The sequence below is a fragment of the Cydia strobilella genome, chromosome 25 (genome assembly GCF_947568885.1).
Source record: "Cydia strobilella chromosome 25, ilCydStro3.1, whole genome shotgun sequence".
NCBI lineage: Eukaryota > Metazoa > Arthropoda > Insecta > Lepidoptera > Tortricidae > Cydia > Cydia strobilella.
The window spans coordinates 2,290,223-2,317,830 of record NC_086065.1 but is presented as its reverse complement, the minus strand read 5'-3'; the positions used below and the strand labels follow the sequence as shown (position 1 = coordinate 2,317,830).

The 27,608-nt window shown below is 39.1% G+C and overlaps 3 protein-coding genes across 6 annotated transcripts in view; 1 reads left to right on the top strand and 2 right to left on the bottom strand.

Moving 5' to 3' along the window:
• Positions 1 to 3,175: 3,175 nt before the first annotated feature.
• On the bottom strand, positions 3,176 to 8,244 carry LOC134752825 (cytochrome P450 6B5-like). The gene is made up of 3 exons (XM_063688579.1): positions 7,142 to 8,244; positions 6,071 to 6,324; positions 3,176 to 3,349 (listed from the first exon to the last, which is right to left on the bottom strand). The coding sequence occupies exons 1-3, from the start codon at positions 8,242 to 8,244 to the stop codon at positions 3,180 to 3,182; spliced, it is 1,527 nt and encodes a 508-aa protein (XP_063544649.1). The 3' UTR covers positions 3,176 to 3,179.
• Positions 7,943 to 27,608, bottom strand: part of LOC134752816 (probable chitinase 2) — a 483,068-nt gene continuing 463,402 nt past the window's right edge. The window contains exon 12 of the transcript XR_010128771.1: positions 7,943 to 7,953. The gene's annotated coding sequence lies outside the window, so the exon portion shown is untranslated. The remainder of the gene's footprint in view (positions 7,954 to 27,608) is intronic.
• LOC134752788 (uncharacterized) overlaps positions 10,909 to 27,608 on the top strand; it is an 80,077-nt gene continuing 63,377 nt past the window's right edge. For all 4 annotated transcript variants that reach the window (XM_063688497.1, XM_063688495.1, XM_063688494.1 and 1 more), the window contains exon 1: positions 10,909 to 11,289. The gene's annotated coding sequence lies outside the window, so the exon portion shown is untranslated. The remainder of the gene's footprint in view (positions 11,290 to 27,608) is intronic.

The following is a 27,608-nucleotide window of genomic DNA, read 5'->3' as shown; positions in this document are numbered from 1 at the left end:
TTTTTCCTTAGACTGTATCCATCTATTACGGAGTTATATCTATCTTTGCCACGGTAAATTCACTGCCATCTATCGATACACTTAAAAACTAAAAACGAAGATTTATAAAAATACGATAAAATGTATTTAAATATGAATAAATGGTTTTTTTATCTGTTTTAATTATTTTTATATTATTTTCACTCATGTTCTTTCACTGTTATGCGTTAAAATTGTTAAATAACAAACGAAACCGTAAACGCCCTCTATACGAGAGTAGGCCAAAGGTAGTGGCGCCATCTGATCGAGAATCAAATTTTCTTGATTTTCGAGGCACGTTTTTTCCTTAGACTGTATCCATCTATTACGGAGTTATATCTATCTTTGATTAAATGAATATGGCGTGCTAGAGTCGAACCAAGACCACCTTGTGTAAATTTTATTTTTATTCGATAACGTGACGAGCGTTCGCGTTTGCGTTATGTCTATTTTTGTGTGGGATTGTGAACAGCGCGCCAAGCGGGACGTTTTGTAAACTCAAAATCCCATACAAAATAACAACGCAAACGCCGGTTTTATTCGTGGTCCAACACGCACTCAGCTGTTTTTTAGGGTTCCGTACCCGTAAAAACGGGACCCTATTACTAAGACTCTATGTCCGTCTGTCTGTCACCAGGCTGTATCCCATCAACCGTGATAGCTAGACAGTTGAAATTTTCACAGATGATGTATTTCTGTTGCCGCTATAACAACTTAACAACAAATACTTACTAAAAAGTACGGAACCCTCGGTGGGCGAGTCCGACTCGCATTTGTCCGGTTTTTTACCTAAGTATAGCCAAAGATAGATATCTCCGTATAGCTTTGTAAGTCTATGGTTTGCAAGACGTGTCTTAAGTAACCTTGCATTCCGACGTTAGAAAAAAAAACAAAAACAAGATGGCGGACTCGTAACAGCTGATTTTTAAACGTTCATATTTTTGCGTGAATGGGTGCACGATTTTTATGATTCAAGCAGTTTTGTTGCAATACTTGCAAAAATTATATGTGTTTTTTTTTATCACGATCACGACGTATTAAGGATGACTCACGTTAGACCGGGCCGTGACCGGGCCGGAGCTTCCGGCGCTTACTTTTCTATGACATGACAGGTGATCACGTGATGCTTTCCATAGAAAAAGAAGCGCCGGAAGATCCGGCCCGGTCACGGCCCGGTCTAACGTGAGTCATCCTTTAGTTGGTATTAGGGAGACTACACACGGACAGATTTTATATATTAAATATGCACTAGATATTATAAAGTATTTAAGTAAATAGTCACACATCGCTCACGCATCGGCCTCCACAATGTAACAAATGATAAAGATATTTTCAAATTTTCCAAATATAGAAATAATCAAACTAAAGAAATAAAATCATATAAATATATAAAAGATAAAGATGGTAGACTTATAACCAAAGATAGAGAAAAAAACATACGCTGGCAAGAATACTATTCCACCTTTATTGAACGAGGAGTTTCCACGAGAAAGGATGTCGGAGCCCATTACATTGCTGGCCCAAATTGAGTCGATAACACCCCAGGAGGTAAAAAATGCTATCAGAAGAGCGAAACATAGTTTTACTGTTTTAGATCCTGTAACGATGCACAACAAGCTTAGTCGTCAATGTATGGCCGACTAGACAGACAGACATCCGGGTTGGCTGTTGCATTATTCATAAGGTTAATACCGGCCAAATGTGCGTTAAACCCGCGCTTCGAGGGTTCCGTACTAGAGCTGGACCAACATTTGCAATTACAACATAATTTCTATGAAAAAATTATGCATTTAAGGATGAAAGTTTAAGCCAGAGGTATGCCCCCTCTCTATATGTGAGGATTGTGAGGTCGTGTCGGTGAGTGGTTTTACCCGGGTGTTCTTAGAGGGCGCCACTGTGAACCGGTGGAGTAGCGCAGCAAGATCTGGGAGTGACTGCACGAGTCCTAATCCTAAACGTTCACCTGTGCAAAAAATTATTTATTTATTTATTTAAACTTTATTGCACAAATTTACACAAAAAGAGTACAAATGGCGGACTTAACGCCTTGAGGCATTCTCTACCAGTGAACCATAAAAATATGGTAGGTGATTTAAAAAATATGTGTCTGAGTAGTGAATAGCTTCATCTGATCTGGCGGCCTAGCCAAGGTGACAATCCCTATCGCTTCGCCATCGAATCGCTTTGTGTCTCTCTATCACCAAAGAGGATATAATAAGATAGAGCGGTACTGTCATAGTAAATTTTGTAACCACTGTAAATTCACTGCCATCTATCGACATACTTTTAAACTAAAAATGAAGATTTATAAAAATACGTTAAAATGTATTTAAATATGGATAAATGTTTTTTTTATTTGCATTAATTATTTTTATATGATTTTGACCCATGTTCTTTAACGGAGATGTGTTTAAATTATAAATAACAAACGAAACCGTCAACGCCCTCTATACGAGAGTAGGCCAAAGCTAGTGGCGAAATCCGATCGAGAATCAAATTTTCGTGATTTTCGAGGCACGTTTTTTCCTTAGACTGTATCCATCTATTACGGAGTTATATCTATCTTTGCTATCACTCTTCCATATATCTTCCATATTAGCAAAGAGGATATAATAAGATAGAGCGGTACTGTCATAGTAAATTTTGTAATCACTGTAAATTCACTGCCATCTATCGACATACTTTAAAACTAAAAATGAAGATTTTTAAAAATACGTTAAAATGTATTTAAATATGGATAAATTATTTTTTATTTGCATTAATTATTTTTATATGATTTTGACCCATGTTCTTTCACTGATATGCGTTAAAATTATAAATAACAAACGAAACCGTCAACGCCCTCTCTACGAGAGTAGGCCAAAACTAGTGGCGCCATCTGATCGAGAATCAAATTTTCGTGATTTTCGAGGCACGTTTTTTCCTTAGACTGTATCCATCTATTACGGAGTTATATCTATCTTTGCGATCACTCTTCCATAAACACATCCACATCAAGTCCATATATCTTCCATATTAGTTGATATTAGTGTGACAGTGACAGTTGCGTTTCGTTCGCTACGGAGCGTTAGCGATTGGCATCTTGTCTACGGGGCCAGAATTGGTTTAGCGGTTTAAGCGTGAAGAGGTAAGAAATAGACAGGATAGACAGTACATTATATTTAGCGTCTTAAAGTCAGAGCCAGAGGTATACCCCCCTTGACACTCTGCACTATATGTGAGGTCGGGTCGGTGAGTGGTTTCACTAAGGTGTTCTTAGAGGGCGCCACTGTGAACCGGTGGAGTAGCGCCGCGAGGCCTGCGAGTGACTGCATGAGGCCTAAACGCTCACCTGCAAAAATAAGTTTCAGTTAGAAAAAAAGTGTGTGCGTGTAATCTTTACGCGCGATTGAAGCGTTACTTCCGTCAGAAAAAAATCTGAGCTACCCTCTAGTCGCGCCTAAAGAAGTTTAACTTCAATATTGTTATATAGATATCGTTTGAAAATTGGCTTTAAAGTAAGTACATACACTGGGATCAAGTAAACTGGGATAAAAGCGTCACTTATGGTAAATGCCTCTTTTGAAGATATCTTCGAAACCACTCGAAACGCAACATATTATAACATAACTATTATAGTCGTCTACATTAAAAGTTCAGTGACGTCACTTCGAACAGAGAGGGTTGAAATGTGCCAGTTTCAACCAAAAGGGGCCCACTGACTATCAGTCCGCCGGACGATATTGGCCTGTCAGTTAGAACAAAAATTTGACAGTTCCGAACAACTGACAGGCCGATATCGTCCGGCGGACTGATAGTCAGTGGGCCCCTAAAAGGGTACTTATTGTCGCTTGTCAGTAAGGCGCTATTTCCATATAGCTTCAATTAGAAATCAACCTTATCGACAACCGACAATGTGGTACCTTTTGATTGAAAACGTCACAAATAGTTCTAAAATGTTCCGTTTAGAAGACATCTTTAAAAGACGCATTTAAACCTCTAGCCCGGCTTAAGGATGACTCACGTTAGACCGGGCCGTGACCGGGCCGGAGCTTCCGGCGCTTCATTTTCTATGGAGAGCATCACGTGATCACCTGTCATGTCATAGAAAAGTAAGCGCCGGAACGATAGTGAGGCCGATGCGTGAGCCATGTGTGACTATTTACTTAAATACTTTATAATATCTAGTGCATATTTAATATATAAAATCTGTCCGTGTGTAGTCTCCCTAATACCAACTAAAGGATGACTCACGTTAGACCGGGCCGTGACCGGGCCGGAGCTTCCGGCGCTTCATTTTCTATGGAGAGCATCACGTGATCACCTGTCATGTCATAGAAAAGTAAGCGCCGGAAGCTCCGGCCCGGTCACGGCCCGGTCTAACGTGAGTCATCCTTTAGGCTTTATCCCGGTTGACCTTATATTTTATTGGTTTGTTTGTCATTTTTTTGTAAAGTCGTTTATAAAGTGATAATCAAACATCATACATTTTGTAACAATTTCAGTGCAAAGTTTTACATGGATGTTTAATGTGTAGAATTTGGTAGAGTTCGTCATAGCAGTAATATGTGACATTTTCAACCAAAAGGTACCACATTGTCGCTTGTCAATAAGGTTGATTTCAATTGATGCTATATGGAAATATCGCCTTATTGACAACCGACAATAAGTACCCTTTTGATTGAGAATGGCACATAAAACTGCACTGAAATTGTTACAAAATGATTATTTTTAGCCTTTCCATTGATTAATTTACGCTGCATCAAAATCACTACAATATTTACGATGTCTGCTGATAATAAGCCAAAGATTATGATGATAATGATGAGCGAACAACATGACTCAATGATTCAATGATCATGAGTCATTTTTGTTTGCTGTCTAGAATATTTTTCAATTCTTGGTAACCCAACATCGGACACGGCACAAACGGTGTATAGATTGGCTGAAGTTGGCTGAAGTTAGGCTTAATGAATAGATTATAATCATTTTAAATATTAACTTAATTATTATTAGACGACCGGTCTGTCCTAGTGGGTAGTGACCCTGCCTGTGAAGCCGATGGTCCTAGGTTCGAATCACGGTAAGGGCATTTATTTGTGTGATGAACACAGATATTTGTTCATGAGTCATGGATGTTTTCTATGTATTTAAGTATTTGTATAAGTATTATATATATCGTTGTCTGAGTACCCACAACACAAGCCTTCTTGAGCTTACCGTGGCACTTAGCCAATCTGTGTAAGAATGTCCCTATATATTTATTTACTTAAGCATATGGATTCTGTGGAAAAACTCGATTTGTCAAAGCTTATAGAAGTTTTACTACGATAGGCATATTATTTAAGGGGCCCACTGACTATCAGTCCGCCGGACGATATCGGCCTGTCAGTTAGAACAAAAATTTGACAGTTCCGAACAACCGACAGGCCGATATCGTCCGGCGGACTGATAGTCAGTGGGCCCCTTTACTCAACAATGAAGCTGTTAGAATCGTACTATTTTGGTAATAAATTTCTTTTTGTAATAATATTTGCTGTTTGGATCTAGGTCGATATGCGTAAGATTGTCCCCAAATATTTATTTTATTTATTTATTTGAGGTCGTATCGTGGGCGTATCTTACTATCGGCAGTGCATCAGAACCTTCAATCGTGGATGACGAGGGCTTTCAATGCATTTTAAGGATGACTCACGTTAGACCGGGCCGTGTCCGGACCGGAGCTTCCGGCGCTTACTTTTCTATGACATGACAGGTGATTACGTGATGCTTTCCATAGAAAACGAAGCACCGGAAGCTCCGGCCCGGACACGGCCCGGTCTAACGTGAGTCATCCTTTATTTATTTATTTATTTTTAAACTTTATTGCACATAAAAAGTGTACAACAGGCGGACTTAATGCCATCTGTTTACATGTTTTTTTTTGTAATTTTCCTGACATTTATATATCTTTTCGTCTAGTGTGTAAGTGAATTGGTGTAATTCTATAAGCTGTATTAAATAAATAAACAAACAAACAAACAATAAACAGAATAAGAACGGGCTCAAGTAAATAGCTACAAAAATAATTTACCAATACAGGCCCTAGGCCCATCTCCGAACGGCAAATACGTATTCTTCTTAATGTCCTTAAGATTTTCCGGATCAAATCTTTCCGGAATAAAGCTCTCAGGGTCCTTAAAATATTTAGGGTCTGTATGAATGCCCTGCAGTGGTATTATGATGCCTGTCCCCTTATCAATGGTGATGTCTGTGCCAGGGAACTGGTAGCTTTCTGCACTTTTTCTGATTAAGAAACCGAGCGATGGAAATAGGCGCATGCCTTCCCTGTAATTAAGAAGATTGAAGTTAGTACACTAGGTTTTAAAGGTCATATTCGGATATCGACTGCAGGGTGCAGCATTGCTGCTGCAGCATTGACGCGGGCAATGTTAATGTCTTTGATAAAATGACTGACTTCTGCAAACTTACTGGACTGCAGCAAAGCTGTTCGTCCCATGGTGAGTTAGAAACCTTATAAATGAGAATAATCACAAAAAGACAAATAAAGAAAACTGTACTTGGTATAAATAAAGTTAAGAGGAAGGGGGACGGCCGCTTCTCCATACAAACGTAGTCCTCATTTTCCTCTCTGGATTTAACATTATGGAAAATATCTTAACATAATTTGATGTATATTTAACATAGCTATGTTCCTACGTTTGACTTTTTTTGATTTTTTTGATCAGGTATTGTAAAAATTAGGAGCGAAAAACAGATAACAAGGACAAGGAGAAGAAACAGAAACAGAGAAGTTTTATTAAAATTCATAATTCGAAAAAATATCTAACGTTGATAGCTGTGGTTGGTATACAACAAATTGAGTCAAAATATTTTCAAAAATGTTAATATCCAATTATCCAGAGAGGAAAATGAGGACTAAAGGATGACTCAGGTTAGACCGGGCCGTGTCCGGACCGGAGCTTCAGGCGCTTCGTTTTCTATGGAAAGCATCACGTGATCACCTGTCATGTAATAGAAAAGTTAGCGCCGGAAGCTCCGGCCCGGACACGGCCCGGTCTAACGTGAGTCATCCTTAAAGATGATTTCGCGCGGGTCCTCCACGTTCGTCTTAATTCAAAATTCAATTAAACTAGGTACTAACTTGAAACACATGTGTAAATATTGCATCTCTTTCACCGCGTCATAGCAAAGTTTCCCATCGTATCTGGCGAGCACTTCATCGATCTCCTGCTGACACCTGACCTGCTTGTCAGGATGTAATGCAAGTTGGTGCAGAGTGTAGCTGGTCGCCGACGAGGACGTCTCAAACCCCGCCGCGAAGAAGACGAAGACCTGCGCCGCCATCAGCAGCACATCCATCTCCAACTCTATAATATGTGGTGTTCCATCTGGATTCCTCTTCTCTATAGACTCCCCCACAATCTTCCCCTTTTGCTTTAACTCGAGAAGCAAATCAATAAAATCATTCCTCCCTGAAGGCTTATAATCCCTCTGTTCCATGATACTTTTTACTAAAGCTACCGTATTCCTTTCAATTTCCGGCGCTAAAAAGTTGAGATTCTTAAACAGCCCCGGAGCGAACTCTTTCAGAAAAGCGATTATGCCTTCTCGGATTGAGAATGTGAATATACGTTTGCCTAGCTTTCTAAATGTTGAGGTTTCGTCTGACATCGAGTCGGTGTCCAAACCGAAGCCACAGGCGCCGATAAAGTCGGTGGTGTAGCGCGCCATGAGGTCACGCACGTCTACTTCTAAACCTAGCTTAGCGGCGGCGGTGCGCTGCAGTCGCTCAGTTCTTTCCACGATCAGAGGGAACATCGCCTTCAGCTTGCCAGACGTGAAAGCTGGCGTCATCCTCTGCCGCAGCAGCTTCCACAAATCCCCATCAGCGAAGAATAAATTCTTCAGCATCGGTTCAACCTTCTCGTGCGGATTTATCGCTCTTAGATAAAACTTATTAAAGTCTGTCATGAGAACGTTCTTGATTAGGTCCGGGTCGCGAATCACTAAAGATTTTTTACGACAATAATAATATCCGACGAATTTTTCTTCCGGGTATCTTCTGTACATATCTGTGACATATTCGGTGATGCTTTGTTTCTGAAGGAAGATACGTAATGTGCTGCCCACAAATGGATATGGTTTTTCATGTTTGACGCCTTTCTTTTTCCAATAGTCGTGTCCTTGCGTACCGTATAAGTATAAGGACGAAATAAGAATTACAATAGCTATGAAAACTAACATTTTTACTTTTAAATATAGGTTACTGAAAAAGGAACTTGTTATGTTTGCTAGTTAATTACAATCTGGATAAGAACTTAATAACAATCAATATTTATAGCATCAATAGCATGTTATCTGTTGATATTGTGAATGAATGATATATACCTACTTCGTATACTTACCTACAGTTACGCCTTTTTTAAATCAAAGGTCAAGTTCTACACACAACAACAATGATTATAAAAATGTATTAATCGTCAATTTGTCAGACAACAAAGACTTTTCTCAGATTTACGTATATCGTAATACCAGACGACAACTGGCCAGACGTTATCAGTTTTGAAATGGGTCAGTCGTTGTATACACTATACATTGATAAGTAATATCAATATTTCTTCGTTCCATTCCAATATTCACAATATTAAACTGAAATAAATGTCATATACGAAGGAAAAAATGACCAAAGCCTCCAGTGTCCAAAGCTGGAATCGAACCAGCGTCCCCCGTTTAACGGACAGGTGCCTGAAAATAGTTTAATTTGTTCTTAGAATATTAACAATATTTCATTTTATTCCAATCATTAAATTGTTAATATTTGCTATTGTTAACAGCAGGCTTGAATATCTCTGATATCATGATATATACCAAAGAAAATAGAGTGTATAGAGAGTTTCTGTCATAGTATATTTTAATTTATATCCCACCAAAAACATTTTCATGTAAAATATTGCCAAGACGAAACCATAAGGCTCGCACTGTCGAAAAGTTAGCCAAGCTTATAACTGCACAAACTACACCTTAGTCAAATTATGTGGCTTGGCCGTTTCATTACTACAAAAACTATTGTATTGTATTGTAATAGCTATTTATGCAACAAGTGCCGAAATCATCTTTACGCACGTGTATCATACAATGTTTTACTATGCATTGTGCGAGTAAATAAAAAAACATATCATGGCAAATAAGTTTAATTATTAAAAGGAGTGTTTTAAATCGACACGAGTTGCAAATTACCTATTCGCACGTGTATCGTACAACGTTTTACAGTACATATGGCCCTTTAAACTTTCGACATATGCACGAAAAGTGCTCTTTTCCGCACTAGTGCGAGAAAGTACGCTATGAAAAATGCGATATGTACTGTAAAAAAAATTGAAAACAAAAAGCACTAGTGCGGAAAAGTAGTACTTTCCGCATGATATGGCTCCGTAGGAAACGCACTTTTCGAGCACATGCATCGTAAAATAATGAATAGTGAATCAATTTTTCACCTTAAGATATGTACGTCGCAGCTCGCAACGAGTTCGACGCATGCGCGCAACGATCTCGGCGCATACTGTCATACTGGGATGCTGGAATGGGAGCGAAATCGTTGTGTGCTCGCGGTGAACTCGCTTTTTTTTTATACTACGTCGGTGGCAAACAAGCATACGGCCCGCCTGATGTTAAGCTTTGCGCTCGCGGCGAACTCGCTGCGCGCTGGCCTCGCTTTCAACTCGCTCGCAAATCGCCAGTGTGCCAGCGACCCTATGAATCACGGGGAAACATAGACCATAGATTTTTAAGAAATAAAAGAGGATGTAATAAGATAGAGCGGTACTGTCATAGTAAATTTTGTAACTACTGTAAATTCACTGCCATCTATCGACATACTTCAAACCAAAGATAGATATAACTCCGTAATAGATGGATACAGTCTAAGGAAAAAACGTGCCTCGAAAATCAAGAAAATTTGATTCTCGTTCAGAGGGCGCTACTAGTTTTGGCCTACAGTCGTATAGATGGCGTTGACGGTTTCGTTTGTTATTTAACAATTTTAACGCATATCATTGAAAGAACATGGGTCAAAATCATAAAAATAATTAATGCAAATAAAAAAAATCATTTATCTATATTTAAATACATTCTATCGTATTTTTATAAATCTTTATTTTTAGTTTTAAAGTGTGTCGACAGATGGCAGTGAATTTACTGGGGTTACAAAATGTACTATGACAGTACCGCTCTAATGTTTAAAACTAAAAATGAAGATTTATAAAAATTCGTTAAAATGTATTTAAATATGGATAAATGATTTTTTTATTTGCATTAATTATTTTGACCCATGTTCTGTCACTGATATGCGTTAAAATTGTTAAATAACAAAAGAAACCGTCAACGCCCTCTGTACGAGAGTAGGCCAAAGGTAGTAGCGACATCTGATCGAGAATCAAATTTTCGTGATTTTCGAGGCACGTTTTTTCCTTAGACTGTATCCATCTATTACGGAGTTATATCTATCTTTGGTTTATGCCAATTTATGCTCTTTAAAAAAAAATTATGTTAGCGTCATCTATTGTTACGATGTTTTTGAAATTGAAATTGAAATCATTTATTGCATATAAATGATTGATGTTGTACCAAAGAGAAGTTTTTAACTTTTTATGCACTTACAGTTTATCCTGCTATCTATGATCGAGTAGCCAAATGACTAGGCAAGCACTACAATGTTTAATATTAGCGTCATCTATCGCTACGACATTGTACCAAAGGGAAGTTTTTATTCACTTACAGTTTATCCTGCCATCTATGATCGGGTAGCCAAATGACTAGGCAAGCACTACAGCTATCTCATTAGTGTATTGCGGATGCACAGAGGGCGCCACTGATTTTTGCAATGAGGTGCGCATGTCAAAAATAATCTGTCATTCAATTCATTTTATTTTGTGTTGGCTGAAACGCGACTTGATTTGGTTTGTGAAAAATACTCGGATAAGGTGGCTGCGGGCATGCCCCGCCAAAAAACTAACCGAAAACCTGGAGAACGGTTAAGGATTATTCTTCAGTGATAATTTGCAAAAAGTTTGCCGTTTCCAACGCCAAAAAAACAGATTTAGATTTTTCGACGAATTTTCATCTCATTTTCTTCTAATGTGTGTTGGTGTTTTTATTTACAATTAGACGATGTGGACAAGATTAGACAATAAAGTGTTCAGTGGCTAGTTCTATTTTCGACTGCATAGTGCTAAATATATCGTGGTGTTCTTGTTTTGATGAATTACTCCCAACAGAAGGCGTCCAAATTTTGTAAGTATTTTTATGTCTATAACCTCGCACTAGGAAAAATCGACTATGTCTATCCTTATTTGATTAATAATAACATTTTACAGGAATACAACAATAAATAAATGTACCTATCTAAGTAGTTGCATGACCATTAAAAAAAAACTTCAGGCCCCAATTAAAAAAAAAATGGTTTGGATTTGCAAATTGGCCAGCTTTATTTGCTCTTATGTTCTAATAAGATTCTTATTTGAAACAATTTTTATATGAACAGTTATATGCCATATATTTCTTCACAGTGTTGATAAAGACAGTTACATACTCTAGAAAGTATTTAACTAAGTGATAAAGAACATGTTTTATGAGAGACAATATGTGAACTTCAGAGAAAGGGCAGTAGCCCTAACATGGCCCCCCTTGGCCCTTGGCCTTGGCACTCTGCCATATGTTGACAAAACTATCTACAACTGATGTAATCACATGTTTGGTAGATTAATGGTTTAAGAATATAAAGAAACATTTAACATGTTCGCTTTGAATTCCAACAAATTGGCCTGATTCAATGCTTAATTGGGATGATAACTATAGTTTGGTCCAGGACCATCATTTAAAACATACTGAAAGAATCATACTGTCTTTGTCTTACACTAGTACTAGCACAGAATAAATAATAGTACTACAGTACAAAAAGGAAACTTCCTACAAAACCGAAGTTTGACAGCGGTTTAGGGTCGAATCATGATGTCCCTTTCTAATATATGGCACTATCCCTTTCCGCTAAATAGATTGTCAAAATTCAAGTCATTATCTTATCTGTGGCCGTGCATGCAAAGGGACGTCAAATTGTGCCAACCCTAATAATTGCTCGAAGCAATGCTGAAGTTTGCCCGAAGCAACCCTGGTACTAGCACAGGTTTTAATTATTATAGATTGCTAAATTAGGGTGTTGAAAGGCTGCTTAACCTTTTGTATGCTTAGTAGCAGATCTGCTCCATATATATTCAACTTAAACATGAAGTTGTCACAATTGTTATTTATATGGCAATTTTTTGACAGCACATACGAAAGGTTAACTTTACATGAAGAGGGCTGTTCCCGTATGACAGTGAAAGTAAACTAAGTTGTGCCGTTCTCAAGAATTTTCACCGTTTACTGGGGAATAGGGAATGTTCTCAAACAAGACCCAAACAAGAACATTCCCCATACAAAACCGAGAATGTTCTCGAGAACGGCACAACTCTAGTAATACTAAAGATAGCAACTCATTCTCAAATATCCAATGCTGAATTTGAACTGTTATAACTTGCTTTGGTTATTTCAGTCATTAATTTATAAAGTAGTGGTTTCACATTCAAATAGCATTAAAGAATAAAGAAATACTTGATGGGTGTATCTACTAGCGTTGGCCGAAACGTTAATGCAATTAACCAGTACAAATTGAACCGTAAACTGTAACCATCCGTTACGGTGTACGGTTCAATCAACTATTCTTGTTAAAAATAAAATAAAATTTAATCTGTTTATTTCATTAAAAAGACATGCATATTTACAAAAAACTTAACTACGCCACGCTACGCGTACGCTATGTGTTTTTATACTGTCCCGGTGTCCAGGGCACATCAGTAACACAGTTTGATAGATGAAATGTTCTATCACATACTACTTATAAACATGAGGTATGGCCCTATATCTTTTTTTTGCATGCTGGTCTGACGATAGTTAAAATAGTGGGGGCCAACTGGATATGGGAGACCCAAGACCGAAAAAAATGGAAAAAATCTGGAAGACGCCTATACCTCTTAGGAGGGTTCTAGAGTATTTTTTTTCGATATAAACAAATTAGGTTTAAATCTTAGATTAAGTTTTATGACCCAGAAATATAAGGTTTTTTTATTTTATTTAAAAAAATGTTTCCTTCAAGCAAAATGAGCTAACTTAAGGTTTTGAGGTACTTTCCCTCCAGGGCCCATTCATTCTTTCCACACTGTATATACAACCCTCCCATAGAAAATGGACCAGCCAAGAATATTTTTTTTGTGATTTCGGGGTTGGTCCCATAGTAAAAGTTGCTCAGTATAATCCCAAAACCTCCCAATGGTATGGTATGGTGTGGTATATGTTATTAATGTTATTATAATCAAGGGCAAATAAAGGCCATAAACGTACATTTTCTATGAAAATATGATGTTCATATAAGGACTCTCCCACACTTTGTTCTGTCAAAATCGGTGCAGAGTTAGCTTGGACGGACTTTACCGGCTTATCTGAAAGGGCAAGGGTAGGAATGTCACGGACAAATGAGTCAGTAGCAGCGGGAGGGTTGATTACCGCCCACACACCGTAATATTGATGCTTTAGCATTTGACTTAAAGTCCTCAAGCTTACGCTGCGTCAAAGATAGATATAACTCCGTAACTCTTATTATATCCTCTTTGGCTGCGTCTTACCAGTCTTACGTAACGAACAACCGACGTAAACCTAACGACCTTTAAACCTTCAAGTAAAGAGCGCACTCCCATCTCAAAGGCCGGCAACGCACTTACAACCCTCTGGCGTTGCGGGTATCCATGGACGACGCCAATCGCTTACCATGTGGCGATTGGTTTGCTCGTTTGCTTCCTATATCATAAAAAGTTTGAACCTACGAAAACATGACCTTATTGGTCTAGTCCGGCTTCTCTGAAAAGGCAAGAGTAGGAATGTCACGGACAAATGAGTCAGTAGCAGCGGGAGGGTTGATTACCGCCCACACACCGTACCACCGGTTTAGCATTTGACTTAAAGTCCTCAAGCTTAAAGACTGAAGTACATCTGATTCTTAAGGGATGAATTATAAAAAAACCGGCCAAGTGCGAGTCAGACTCGCGTTCCAAGGGTTCCGTACATTACACAATTTAAAAAATGTCGTAAGGGTCGGATCAAAAACTAAGTAATTAAGTCCGACTCACGCTTGACTTCACATTTTTAATAGGTTTTCCAAATATAACACATATAAATTACAAGCTAAAATGCCAAAAATAAATGTTTGTTTATAGAAAACTCACAAATTCTTTTAAAAAGTTAGCCAACTTTTACAAAAGTGTATATTTATGACAATTTGGCAACGCCGACTTTGAGTATTTGTATGTCATCTCTGTTCTAGAGTTTGTATGTCATCAATGATGAAAGTATTCTTCACTTCACTCTTTTCTTTGTGGCTACCGCGCAGTTAATCGCAATTCTGCCAAATACGTGTATCGAGTTTCACACGGCAGACATGAGGGTATATCATAAATAATCCGATCGAGAGATGACATTAAAATGTGTAATACTGGAAGAAAAAAGACGGACACAATATAACGTCAACCACCACTAATTTTGAACCATTTGTTCCAAAAATCGGCCTGTCAGTTAGAACAAAAATTTGACAGTTCCGAACAACTGACAGGCCGATATCGTCCGGCGGACTGATTGTCGCGCCAAGCGCCAAGCGCGATGTAAGTTGGTAAGTGGTATCAACCAGGTTTCTACTTTATCATGTAGCAACACTGACAGATAGAATGACAGTTTTCATGGCGGGAAAAAGCACGATGGCGCCATTAGAGAGAAAATGAAGGTACGTGCATGAGGTGTTAGACGGCGCTGGGTGTACTGAGTCGGTACACGGTGCGCCTTCACGCTGTAAAGGGAGCCTGCCCAGGTGAGTGTTTATACAATTATTTATGCTTATATAATCGACATCTTAGCTACATGGGAGTGGAACAAGGGGTTAACCAACGGTCCTTGGTTAACGTAGTTTCACTAAGGTGTAGTCCAATCTCGACATTGGACTGGGAAGCCCGGGGCTTCCCGGACGGTCGGTTATGAGTTGGAGTATAAGAGCCGGATCTAGGGGGCAGGCATATGGAGGATCCCGTGGGGGCACCGCCCCCACGTCCAGGTGGTATGCAGGACACCAGGGTACTAGACGGTAGTACCTAGTCTGGAGGCGAACCGATCGTGCGGGAGAGTCACACTACGGATAGGCCAGTAGACTGCACTCTCATATTGATACAGACGTGCGATGCCAACTCGGAAGTAAATGTACTTCTCCTACTCTCATGTAGCATGGTGTTATGTATATTCATGATGATATATTTTGTTGCCCAGAGCAATCTAAACCCAATTGGATTCAGGCACGTGTATTATGCATGGCTGGGTATAGATGGCGCGACACTGATAGTCAGTGGGCCCCTTTACGTTCGATCTTTAACTGTTTTTTTTTCTGTTTCTCAATTGTGTCGTATTTACCTAAAAGGTACTTCGGTTGTCAAGTAGAGGCTACTTAAAGAGACGCTCCAGATGACGCTCCTCGGTACGGAGTGAAACATGTCTAGCGTTTTCGACTTAAAACACGTGAGTGACCCGTTATTAATATATTTAATATACTTAAAGAGAGTTTATAGTTTTAGTAGTTCGCACATAAGTTCTAATGAAATTTTAAACAAGTATATTTGTGGTATTTTCTATAAAAAGGGACCTTATTGTCGATGGCGCTTACGCCATTATAAACGATGCTCCAATATAAATACAATGCCGCGCGACGCTGTGCGGCGTAAGCGCCATCGACAATAAGGTCCCTTTTCATAGAAAATGCCAGATTTATTGTAACCTGAGAAATAATTTTCTAAGGAGGTAAAATAGGGGATCAAAATTGATTACAGGAGTAATAATTAAGTTAAAGGCGATTTACCGATTTCTACGCGAATGAAATTCCCTACAACTATGCCAAAATACGCTTAGGTATACACGGACCGGTATTAGGTGGGCCCGGGTATGTCCTTAAACTGCGTCCGGACCCGGATATGTCCTTAAACTACGTCCAAAAGAGAGGTATGGGCACTGTGAATGACATCTCGCTTTGTGTGGTAGGGCACAGGACAGCGGATGTCATTCCAGAGCTAGTCATAGTGTTGTGTTCCTGCCGGTAAGTAAGGTTGCCAGAGCTCAACGAGGGAGAAGAGTGTTAGGGTCGGCAACGCGCGTGTAATATCTCCGGTGTTGCAGGCGTCCATAGACTACGGTAACTGCTTACCATCAGGCGGGCCGTATGCTTGATTGCCACCGACGTGGTATAAAATAAAAAAACATGAATTATATTCCCCATTTTTCCTTCGTTTGGTGGCCTATTTCCTATTCTATCTCCCTGACATTGACCGTCGACGCAGCCACGTTGACAGATGGACACGTCACGGTTATTTTGGGATATGGACCGTTTCGATTTCGTGTTTCTACGGTACAGTCGCTATCATATCCTGAGTGCCCTGAAATTAATATACAAGAGTTTTCTAAACGTCTAACGCGATTAAATTTCATTATTTTACCTTTTTCCGACGTTTCAGCTAGGTTTCACTACGAGTAGCTGTGGTCACGGAAGACTGACGTCCCAGCAAAATGTCATTTGAGATATTGGTAAACAACACCAAACTGTCGGGTAGTTTGTAAACAGGAATTCACTAGCGAGTGTGAATTGAAACCCGAAGCCGAAGGCGAGGCCTTAATTGACAAGAGTTCGTAATTCCTGTACCGCCCGCGCTCGTGGCACACACAATGTATAAACGTGGGGCGTTAGTATTTAAAAATGTTATTTATTTATTTATCGTATGGCTTCGTTATTAAAAATTAATTAAAAAATTAAAATTCATTTATTTCGAGTATCTGTGACTCATAAGTACATAATACATATTACAAACATTAAACAAAACACAAACATTAACACGATAACATTAACAAAAACTACAAAAATTACATTACATTAAATTACATTAATTACAAAAATTACATTAAAGTAGGTAGCTGTGGTAAATACATTGACACCCTTCATCTATTTCTCAACGTGTTTACCACAGTGCTGCCGGGTGTATGAAGTCCGCAGCAAAATGTGATATACGAACAAAACTTGTCCGCAATCATTTCTAGGACGCTGTTGGAGCTGGCGCGGACGCGTCGCACCAGGGACGCGGCTCGCAGGCGCATAGTAGCTTTAAAACACGCCACATGCGCCTCCGCAAACATCCCTGACGCGCTGCAATATCGCGGCAGCCCCATCAGCGCCCTAAACGCGTTATTATATTGTACTTGTAGGGCCTTATACGACTTCTGGGTGAACTTTCGCCACAGACTGCAGGTGTAAAATGTTGTGCAAAAAGCTCTAAACAATGTCACTTTACTCTCCTTTGAGAGTTATATGTCACTGGATACAAAAAAACTTAAAATTAAAATTTCGCCCTGCTCAGGTAAGCAGCCGCTTCTTCAGCCAGGATATTGAAGTCATTCACATGGCCCGTGTATTTTGTGAGGGGACATTCCAGCACTATGTGTTCGATGGTCTGGTCTGGGTATCCACAGTCACAGGCAGGCGAGGCGCTCCAACCCCATTTGTGCCAGTGGTGTGCACAGTTACCAATTCCGGTTCTAAAGCGGTTAAGGGCGGACCATACGCGGCGGGGCTCTTTGAAGCCGGTAGGAGGTGTTCGAGGTGAGAGATGGATGAGAGGGCATTTAAAAATGTTGAGAAAGATCTAAAAATACAAGAATACAATGAAATGCTTTTTGGGGTAGGTATGACGTTGGTTAAAACTGCCAAATTTTTGCGAGTACGACGATATTGACGTCCCAGCAAAATGTCAATTGAGATATTGGTAAACAACACCAAACTACCCGACATTAGTTTATATAAATGTTCGGGGTAGGCAAATAAATTTATCTACCCGTTTCTGTTTAATGTTTATTGTCCACGGCACTTCACGCAACACTAACAATATCCGCACACTGGTCCGAAGATAGATGCCTTGGTTTCAACATCTGAATCACTGGTCCCAAAGTTGACGATCAGCAACATAGCTGAAACGTCGGAAAAAATGTAAAATAATGAAATGTAATCGCGTTAGACCCGTTAACGACATTAATTGGTGCATTTTCTATGAAAAGGGACCTTATTGTCGATGGCGCTTACGCCGCACAGCGTCGCGCGGCATTGTATTTATATCGGAGCATCGTTTATAATAGCGTAAGCGCCATGGCGTAAGTCCCTTTTTATAGAAAATACCACAATTATGTGTACAAAACCCGACAGTTTAAAGTGTTATACGAGTCAAGTTCTTCAAATTTGAGCTCAAAATAACCTTAGGCCTAAATTACACTTGTAAGTTTTACTTACGTAAGTAGGGACACAGCTATACTAAAGAATGAAATATGAATATTCCCTAATAAGTAAAACTTACAAGTGTAATTCTGGCCTTAGGCTGGTCCGGAAAATGGACTTACAGGTCTAGTAAAAGTTTCGTGGTTTTCGAGATAAAAATAATTGTGATTACGCGTATGGTCGACAAAACTTGTCTATTTATAGGTAGCATATATCGTATTTATTTACGTAAACTTTTCCTAAGAATATTTCGAAACAATGTCTTGCTTGCTGCGTATTTCTGAATGATCCATACTGGTTGTGGATTGTGGATGAGTTTCCTGGTACCTAAGTATAAGTATACATAATACCAAAGAGGATATAATAGTAAATGTCATATAAATGTCACTGTCATGTGAAAATATTAGCCACAGTAAATTCACTGCCTCGATGGAGCCATAATACCCAAAGATTGATTGAAATTCACTGCCATCTACCGACACACGATTAAGACTAAAAATGAAGATGTATAAAATAACGATAAAATGTATTTATATATGGATAAATGTTTTTTTTTATTTACATTAATTATTTTTATACGATTTTGACCCATGTCCTTTCAATGTTATGTGTTAAAATTGTTAAATATTAAACGACACCGTCAACGCCATCTAGCCGAATACAGGCCAAAGGCGCCATCTATTCAAGAATAACTTTTTCTTGATTTCCGAGGCACGTTTTTTCCTTACCTTATTTATCTTATACGGAATTACATATATCTTTGATAAGAACTAACAAGTCTTTGATGTGAACAGAAAGAAATTCCGATGTAAATATCTTCGTAATATAAAGTGTTGCGAAATTAGCCAAAAATAGATGGCGTCCGCGCAGCAATTCAGACGGACATAAATCCGACGGTCTGTTCCTGTGACGTCAGCGGGAAAGTCAAATGGAGTTTTACTTCTGCACATAAAGGTGTATAAATAGGTTACATTACATCCACCAAAGATCTATGAAGTGTATAAGATAAATAAACTTTTCCGAGGTTTTCCCGAGGTTTTAGGGGCTACAGTATGGGGTTCTTCAAAAAAGGAGTGTACAGGTTTTTAAAGGGTCGGCAACGCGCGTGTAATATCTCTGATGTTGCAGGCGTCCATAGGCTACGGTAACTGCTTACCATCAGGCGGGCCGTATGCTTGATTGCCACCGACGTAGTATAAAAAAAAAAGATATCGAGCACCCGAGATTTATGCCAAGGTGGGTCTGCCTGTGACCACGAACGTAACGTCACGTTCGAAACGTCGGGCCATAAATAATAGTATTTTATACAATCGTATATAATAGAGAGCTTTTCAGTCGAGTACCGTGTTTAAGCAACGAAGCTTGCTGAGTGAATTCAATTTTAAGACAGTTTTTTTCTCGATTTTGGCCACCGTAGCCTATGGAGACTAACAAGCAACGCTAAGCGGTTTTCGTAGGATATGGATGTTGCTATATGAAGGGTGTCACATGCGCGTTTATGACTTATGAAGCAATTGTTGGCCAACCAATCACAAAGCAGATACGACGCAGCAGCGTGTTTAAGTAGACAAATTTGCATTGAATCGAGTCTCCTTAAACAAGAAATATTTTACTAAAATGTATGAAGTTCTATTTTCAAAATTTTTATAATTGACAACCGTATCGATAAAATTCTTATGCTTGAGTCGGAAGTGCCATAGACTATCCAACGTTGAAAAGAGTAAGGTTGTAGTGTTGCATGTGAAGTCGTAATACACAGATTTTACTCGACGAGTAGAAAAACGTAATTTTTTACGCGATTAAGTTCCGTGTTAGTTTTAAAAGTATGAGTGAAAATCTTGTTACGTTTAAAAATATATATAAGATACCGAGCGCCATCCATACCGTTGGCACAGTATAATAAAGAGTACTCCGTTGGCATGCCTTTGACCTATACTCGTGAAGATGGTGACACCGTTTTATATTTAACAATTTTAACACATATCAGTGAAAGAACAAGGATCAAAGTCAAATGGCGTTTTAAAAGTAACCCTGTGTCGAAAGATGGCAGTAAATTTACTGTGACTACAAAATTTACTAGGACAATATGACAGCAGAACACAGCCATATTACTCATATAGCACTAAACTCTGTAGGTCATTCCTCGTTCGATTTTGGCTGCATAACAGCTACTTGTTATTGTTATTTTATATGTATATCGGCACTACCCATTCAAATTTATAAGTACTTAACTTTCCTGCTACCCAAAGGTTGTCTGGAAGAGATCGCTTTTTAGCGATAAGACCGCCTGTTGTTACCTAGTCTTAAGCTTGTATTTCGCTTTCTGTGTATTTTTTTTAAACTTTATGGTGCACAATAAAGAATATTTACTTATTTTCTTCTTTCATCAGTGGCCAGAGGGCCTACCGGGAAAAATGAAGATCGAAATTTCGTTATCTAACTCTCTATCGCTCTTGCATAAATGTGCCATTTTCAACCAAAAGGGTACTTATTGTCGCTTGTCAGTAAGGCGCTATTTCCATATAGCTTCAATTAGAAATCAACCTTATCGACAACCGACAAATTGAAAACGTCACAAATATTCGAGCGATAAAATTGAAAACGAGGTTCGTTTTCGAGGTAAAAAACGAAATCCCGTTTTTCGTTTTTCGCGGCAGGGCAACTATCAAGTATAGATTGAATCTTCTCAAATTATTTTTACGCCAAAGACTACCTTCTTCCTGAGTGCGTGCCACGCGCTGAGACACAATGGCCACGCGCTCAAACACAATGGCCACGCGCTAGCTTAAAAGAAACAATGGCTTTTGTTTAACAGATTAGGGTCTTTGGCGTAAAAAACATTTGAGAAGATTCAAACTATAAGAAACAGACGGGCTATGGATACGCTATAGCTATAAAACAGCAGCAACCGCTAGTCCAAAACTAAAACGTAATAATCATAAACCTAAAATGACCGGAAGCGAGATTATTAGCACAGAAATATTTACACAATGATTCGAAACGAAAGTGATGGCATATGTTGGCACCAAAGCCAACGTATCACAGACCATTTTACATACTAGACGACGCATACAGTCTTGCGGTCATCATGTTACGCTGCGTCTTACTAAGGCGAGCACTCGCGAACGCGAAGCGAAGCGGCGCGACGCGGTGCGGCCGGCCCAAGGTGTTCGCGTTCGCAACGAGATCGCACACGTAGGACACTTCTATAGGTGTCAAAGGATTGATTCACCCCGTTCGCGTGTTGTTCGCCTACGTAGTACGCTGCGCTATAGCGAGCCTACCTCTCGCGTCGAAACTAAGACAGTTTCTTCAAGTCTCTAACGGCGGGAGTTTTTTTGGGTCGAGTGGAGAAAACGATGCTAATAAAAAAAAACTTAAGTGTCACTGCAGGCAAAGGCATCTCCCCCATGTATATTGGCATCAAAAAAATATTATTCTGTTAAAAGATGTGTTTTATCATCATCATCACATCAGCCCTTTATCGCCCACTGCTGAGCATTAGGCCTCTTCGAGTACGCCACTTGTCTCGGTCCTGAGCTAATCGTATCCAGAGTACTCGCAATCTTCCGAATGTCCACCCAACGAGCCAACGACTGTCTTATCTTATCTTATACACGGTGTTACTTGAGCTACTGAAAACCTGAGACACCCCAACAGTTTTTTATTTTATTTTGAACTCATCTTGAGCATTTCTTCTTTAACCCGATAAATATTTATAAAATATTAGTTGTTTAGTTTTCTTATAAAATACACTTAAAAAAATACATACTTGTCATGAATCCATCAAAATGTTTTAATCGCAATCCGTCCCTGTCCCTTACCTGGTTCGTGCATAATTTTAAATGGCACCTGAGCGCAGGCTAGTCCAACGCTAAAAAAACCAGTGTAAGTGCGCTCTCCGATAACGCGCCTTTGTTACGCATATCGATGACACATTTTAGACTGGTTCTGTAGCGTTCGACTTGCCGGCACTCGGTAACCGCAAAGACCACACAGCTATGGAATATGTTTTCCCATTAGTTCATTTTAAACCTTATTGCAATCTTCATAGAGAGGTAATTCAATAACCGGTTAAAACGGCCCTACCATTTTTTTATGCTAGTAAGTAGCACGTGCGGTTTCATTTAACAATAGACAAAGGATAAGCCGAAAGGGGACTGTTTGAAATCTAAACACTATAACAATTTTATTCGACTGGTAATTCTACACACGATGCTTCGTCGTTTTATGTGACATCAAACAATTGCTAGTTACCATCGTAAACACTGTTAACAGACCATATGCATACCTTACTGCAACGACATAAGGTTTACCAATGGCCAGTTAAGGGTGTTGCTCATTGACAAATAACGTGTCAAATACTAGTTATTGATATTGTTGCATTACAAACCTGCAGAATGGGCATGTGGTAATTCTACACACGATGCTTCGTCGTTTTATGTGACATCAAACAATTGCTAGTTACCATCGTAAACACTGTTAACAGACCATATGCATACCTTACTGCAATGACATAAGGTTTACCAATGGCCAGTTAAGGGTGTTGCTCATTGACAAATAACGTGTCAAATACTAGTTATTGATATTGTTGCATTACAAACCTGTAGAATGGGCATGTAAAAATAAATAGCGCGATCGATTCTCCTATCGATTCTAAACAAACTGTTTTTAGGTTTTCAGTGGGTTATGAAACACCGTGTATAATGTTATCCTAAAAGCTCGCTGGATAAAACCACGCAACATTGAGCCCGCTTCCTCTCGGGACTCGGGAAGCCGATGCCGAGCCGCATTCTGCGCTATTTATATGCGCGCGCGCTTGCCAAGCTTTTTACCGGTTTCGCGAACGATTGATAGGAGGAAAGGTTACAGATGGACTCACTTTCTACACTACTATGATTATTAAGGTCGGTTGCACCAAACTGTTTGTCACCGTTAAAGAGTTCGCTAAGTTTCATAGTAAATAGCTACGGGGCGCCGGGTGACGTGGATCAGTCTGTCAAGTGCGGATGGTGCAACTGGCACTTAGTGCGCTGTCTGTGACCGAGACTGAAATAGTTGTGTATTAAGGGCGGCAAACAGGAATTCACTAGCGAGTATGAATTGAAACCCGAAGCCGAAGGCGAGGCCTTAATTAACAAGTTCGTAATTAAGTCTTGGAGACCCTTTACATCTGTGACGACCGGTCTGGCCTAGTGGGTAGTGACCCTGCCTGTGAAGCTGATGGTCCTGGGTTCGAATCCCGGTAGGGGCATTTATTTGTGTGATGAGCACAGATATTTGCTCCTGAGTCATGGGTGTTTTCTATGTATTTAAGTATTTATATATTATGTATATCGTTGTCTGAGTACCCATAACACAAGCCTCCTTGGGCTTACCGTGGGACTTAGTCAATCTGTGTAAGAATGTCCTATAATATTTATTTATTTATTATTATTTATCTCTGGATAATTTGATGATCTTTTTTATTATTATATACATTTTATCTCAGACACCAAGAGACTTTTACATCTCTAAACAATGTTAGTACTTCTGTTGTTTGTATATTTTTTTATTAGCTTTTTTTGTGTAATTTGACATTTATATTTATGTAATTGTTTTTTTTTGTAATTTTGGGTTAATTTTATTGTTTGTAAAAATTGAAATGTAAAAGTGCCCCTGTGGCCTATTTGCTGAATAAATGTTTGATGTTTGATGATGTTTGATTCCTGTACCGCCCGCGCCCGTGGCACACAATGTTTTTTCATCACACATGTGAGAAAAAAAAATCTAATTATCACCAGAAGCACTTCACACTTTAGTAAATAATACTTTTATTTGTGTATTCTATATGTTATTTTATTATTCAGAGCCCACTGTGTCCCACTGCTGGGCAAAGGCCTCCCCCTCTTTTTCCACTCGTCTCTGTTTAATGCTATATCCGGCCAGCCTGTCAAGAAGGAGTCCAAGTTATCCCGCCATCGCCGACGAGGTCTGCCGGATCCCCGGTTAGACTCGTGGGGCTCCCACTCCGTGGTTATCATAATTATTAGTCTGAACAACTAATAATTCTGATATTGTTTTGCATAGTTCTAATAAATAATAAATTCCATTGTTCTCCTTGCATTTACATGTCCTCGATCAATCATCATCATACCACAAAGACGAAGTCGCGAGCTTCCAAGGTAGTAATTATGACAAATATCGTTCACATGTTACTGACCCCGTAATTAACATTCCAACTTGGAAAAACATATTTTTCGCTGTAAATATTTTTATGGATGCCTAATGGCTGTAATGTGTGCGCATGAAATGCAATTCTGTTGCCTTGCCCACGTTACACGAGGCATTTTATTTTTATTGCTTCTGTCTTATGTATGTATGTATACACTTTATTGTACGCATGGCAGATAACGAAGAGGCGACCCTATTAAGGATCTCTCCCAGTCAACCTTTGAACAATTGAGAGAAACACAGACACAGCTTTGCGCCAAACGGAGTACGTTGTAGCAAAGATGCTCTGGTGTTTTTACTCTTACCAAAGATAGATATAACTCCGTAATAGATGGATACAGTCTAAGGAAAAAACGTGCCTCGAAAATCACGAAAATTTGATTCTCGATCTGATGGCGCCACTAGTTTTGGCCTACTCTCGTATAGAGGGCGTTGACGGTTTCGTTTGTTATTTATAATTTTAACGCATATCAGTGAAAGAACATGGGTCAAAATCATATAAAAATTTCAATTAATGAATTATAAATTTGAGATAAAACTATGAAAACGGATTATATCGCGTATATTGAATTTATAATATACCCGTTGACCACGAACGCTGTAAAGAGTTCGAAACGTCGGGATGTATTATAAATTCAATATACGCGATATAATCCGTTTTCATAGTTTTATTTCATGAGTAACTATCGCGGTAACCGAACACAATATTATATAAATTTGAGCATATTATGCACACAAATTAGCAGGCACTTCGCTAATTATCTTAATTCCACCCCGCTTTTTACTTTCTTAAGGGATGATTTTCGGGATAAAAACTATCCTATGTCCTTCTCAGGGACTCAACCTATCTCTATGCCAAATTTCATCTAAATCGATACAGCGGTTTAAGCGTGAAGAGGGAATACACAGACAGAAAGACAGACAGACAGACTTTCGCATTTATAATATTAGTATGGATTTCCCCTTATACAAAATCTTGCAAAAATACTCATTTAATTTTTTTTAAATATAAAAAGTACAACAAGCAACAATTACATTGCAATTGTAAATTAAAAACGCAATTACTTTTTACATGTAATTGAAATTATTAATTTCAATTAATAATTGTAATTGCAGTTGTAGTAGTAGTAGTAGTAGTTAATAATTAGTAATTCAATTACTTTTTGCCCAACACTGCCGGTCAGATGGCAATCGCAAGTATAGTTGACGAAATATAATTGGCATCGATTCGACATACAAGTTGTTCGAGAGATCGGTGCAAATTATATTTCGGCAAACATAATATAAAAACCGGCCAAGTGCGAGTCGGACTCGCGCGCCGAGTGTTCCATACTTTTTAGTATGTGTTGTTATAGCGGCAACAGAAATACATCATCTGTGAAAATTTCAACTGTCTAGCTATCACGGTTCATGAGATACAGCCTGGTGACAGATAGACGGACAGACGGACAGCGGAGTCTTAGTAATAGGGTCCCGTTTTTACCCTTTGGGTACGGAACCCTAAAAAGGATAATATGTACAAGCTGTAAACATTGCGTATGTTCTATGGAGATGCGACGTTAAAACGTTGGCGTCACTCGTGCTTCTATTTCCGAGATAAAGTCTCATTCCTAACACTTAGCGAGTATTTGACTCAGGGCCCTCAGGGGCTCTAGCCAAGATGATAATCGTTGATAAGAAAATTAGGAAACAATCGATTCTTTGTAAACAATTGAAAATGTGCACGACGAACAACCGCCGCGGACACTCGTGCCTGAGGATGGATTCCCAAAGAATCCGAAACATGTCGCCAAAAGCGACTAAAAATAATAGTGAGTAAAAACCGTACTGATAAATATTTTGAAATATGTCTCACGATAGTTTAAGTGCGATCAATTGAAAATGTATAGAAACCAATGATTTAATATATACGCTAGCTAGATGACGCAAATACCACGATTTGTATTGAAACCAAGCGTGCCGATTTATTCATACAAAATTTACGCGTAATATAATTTTAAAATTACTTATCTGTGATAGGAAATATGTATGTTCTTCTAGACTTATATTGACCGGGATATAGACATTATATACCGTGATTACCTTTGCTTTGATGTATGTTCTTGCCTTTGAGTGCTCGCAAAAGTGAAGGAAGCGAAAGAGGTATGACAGGATCGTAGCAATTGGAGATCCGTGGTCTCTGCCTACCCCTCCGGGAAATAGACGTGATTATATGTATGTGTATGTATGTATGAATATATGGATATATACTGATATCTTTATTCATTTTCATTTTTAGTTTTAACCCCGTGTCGAAAGATGGCACTAAATTTACTGTGACTACAGAATGTACTATGATAATAACCCTCTATACACTCAATTATCTTTGTGTATACGTTATGAATAGCAGCAGAGATGTAGAAAACGTCAGGCGTGCGCAGTGACCGGTTAATGTTGTCGTAAAAATACGTTTTGCGCCGGCATAAACAAATATTGCTAGCGTTTTAGCTACATTGCCAGATGATAATAATATCGCTAGCGTTCCGACACGGATATAATACATCTTCCTCGCGTTGTCCCGGCATTTTGCCACGGCTCCATGGGAGCCTGGGGTCCGCTTGGCAACTAATCCCAAGAATTGGCGTAGGCACTAGTTTTTACGAAAGCGACTGCCATCTGACCGCCCAACCCAGAGGGGAAACTAGGCCTTGTCGGGATTAGTCCGGTTTCCTCACGATGTTTTCCTTCACCGAAAAGCGACTGGTAAATATCAAATGATATTTCGTACATAAGTTCCGAAAAACTCATTGGTACGAGCCGGGGTTTGAACCCGCGACCTCCGGATTGCAAGTCGCACGCTCTTACCGCTAGGCCACCAGCGCTCTCGCTCGCGCTCGACGCGGATATAATACGAAATACAAAAAAAAATACATGTTTATTTCAGCAAATTTCATTTGACTGCGTTCATACAAATTCTGCGGGGTTCATA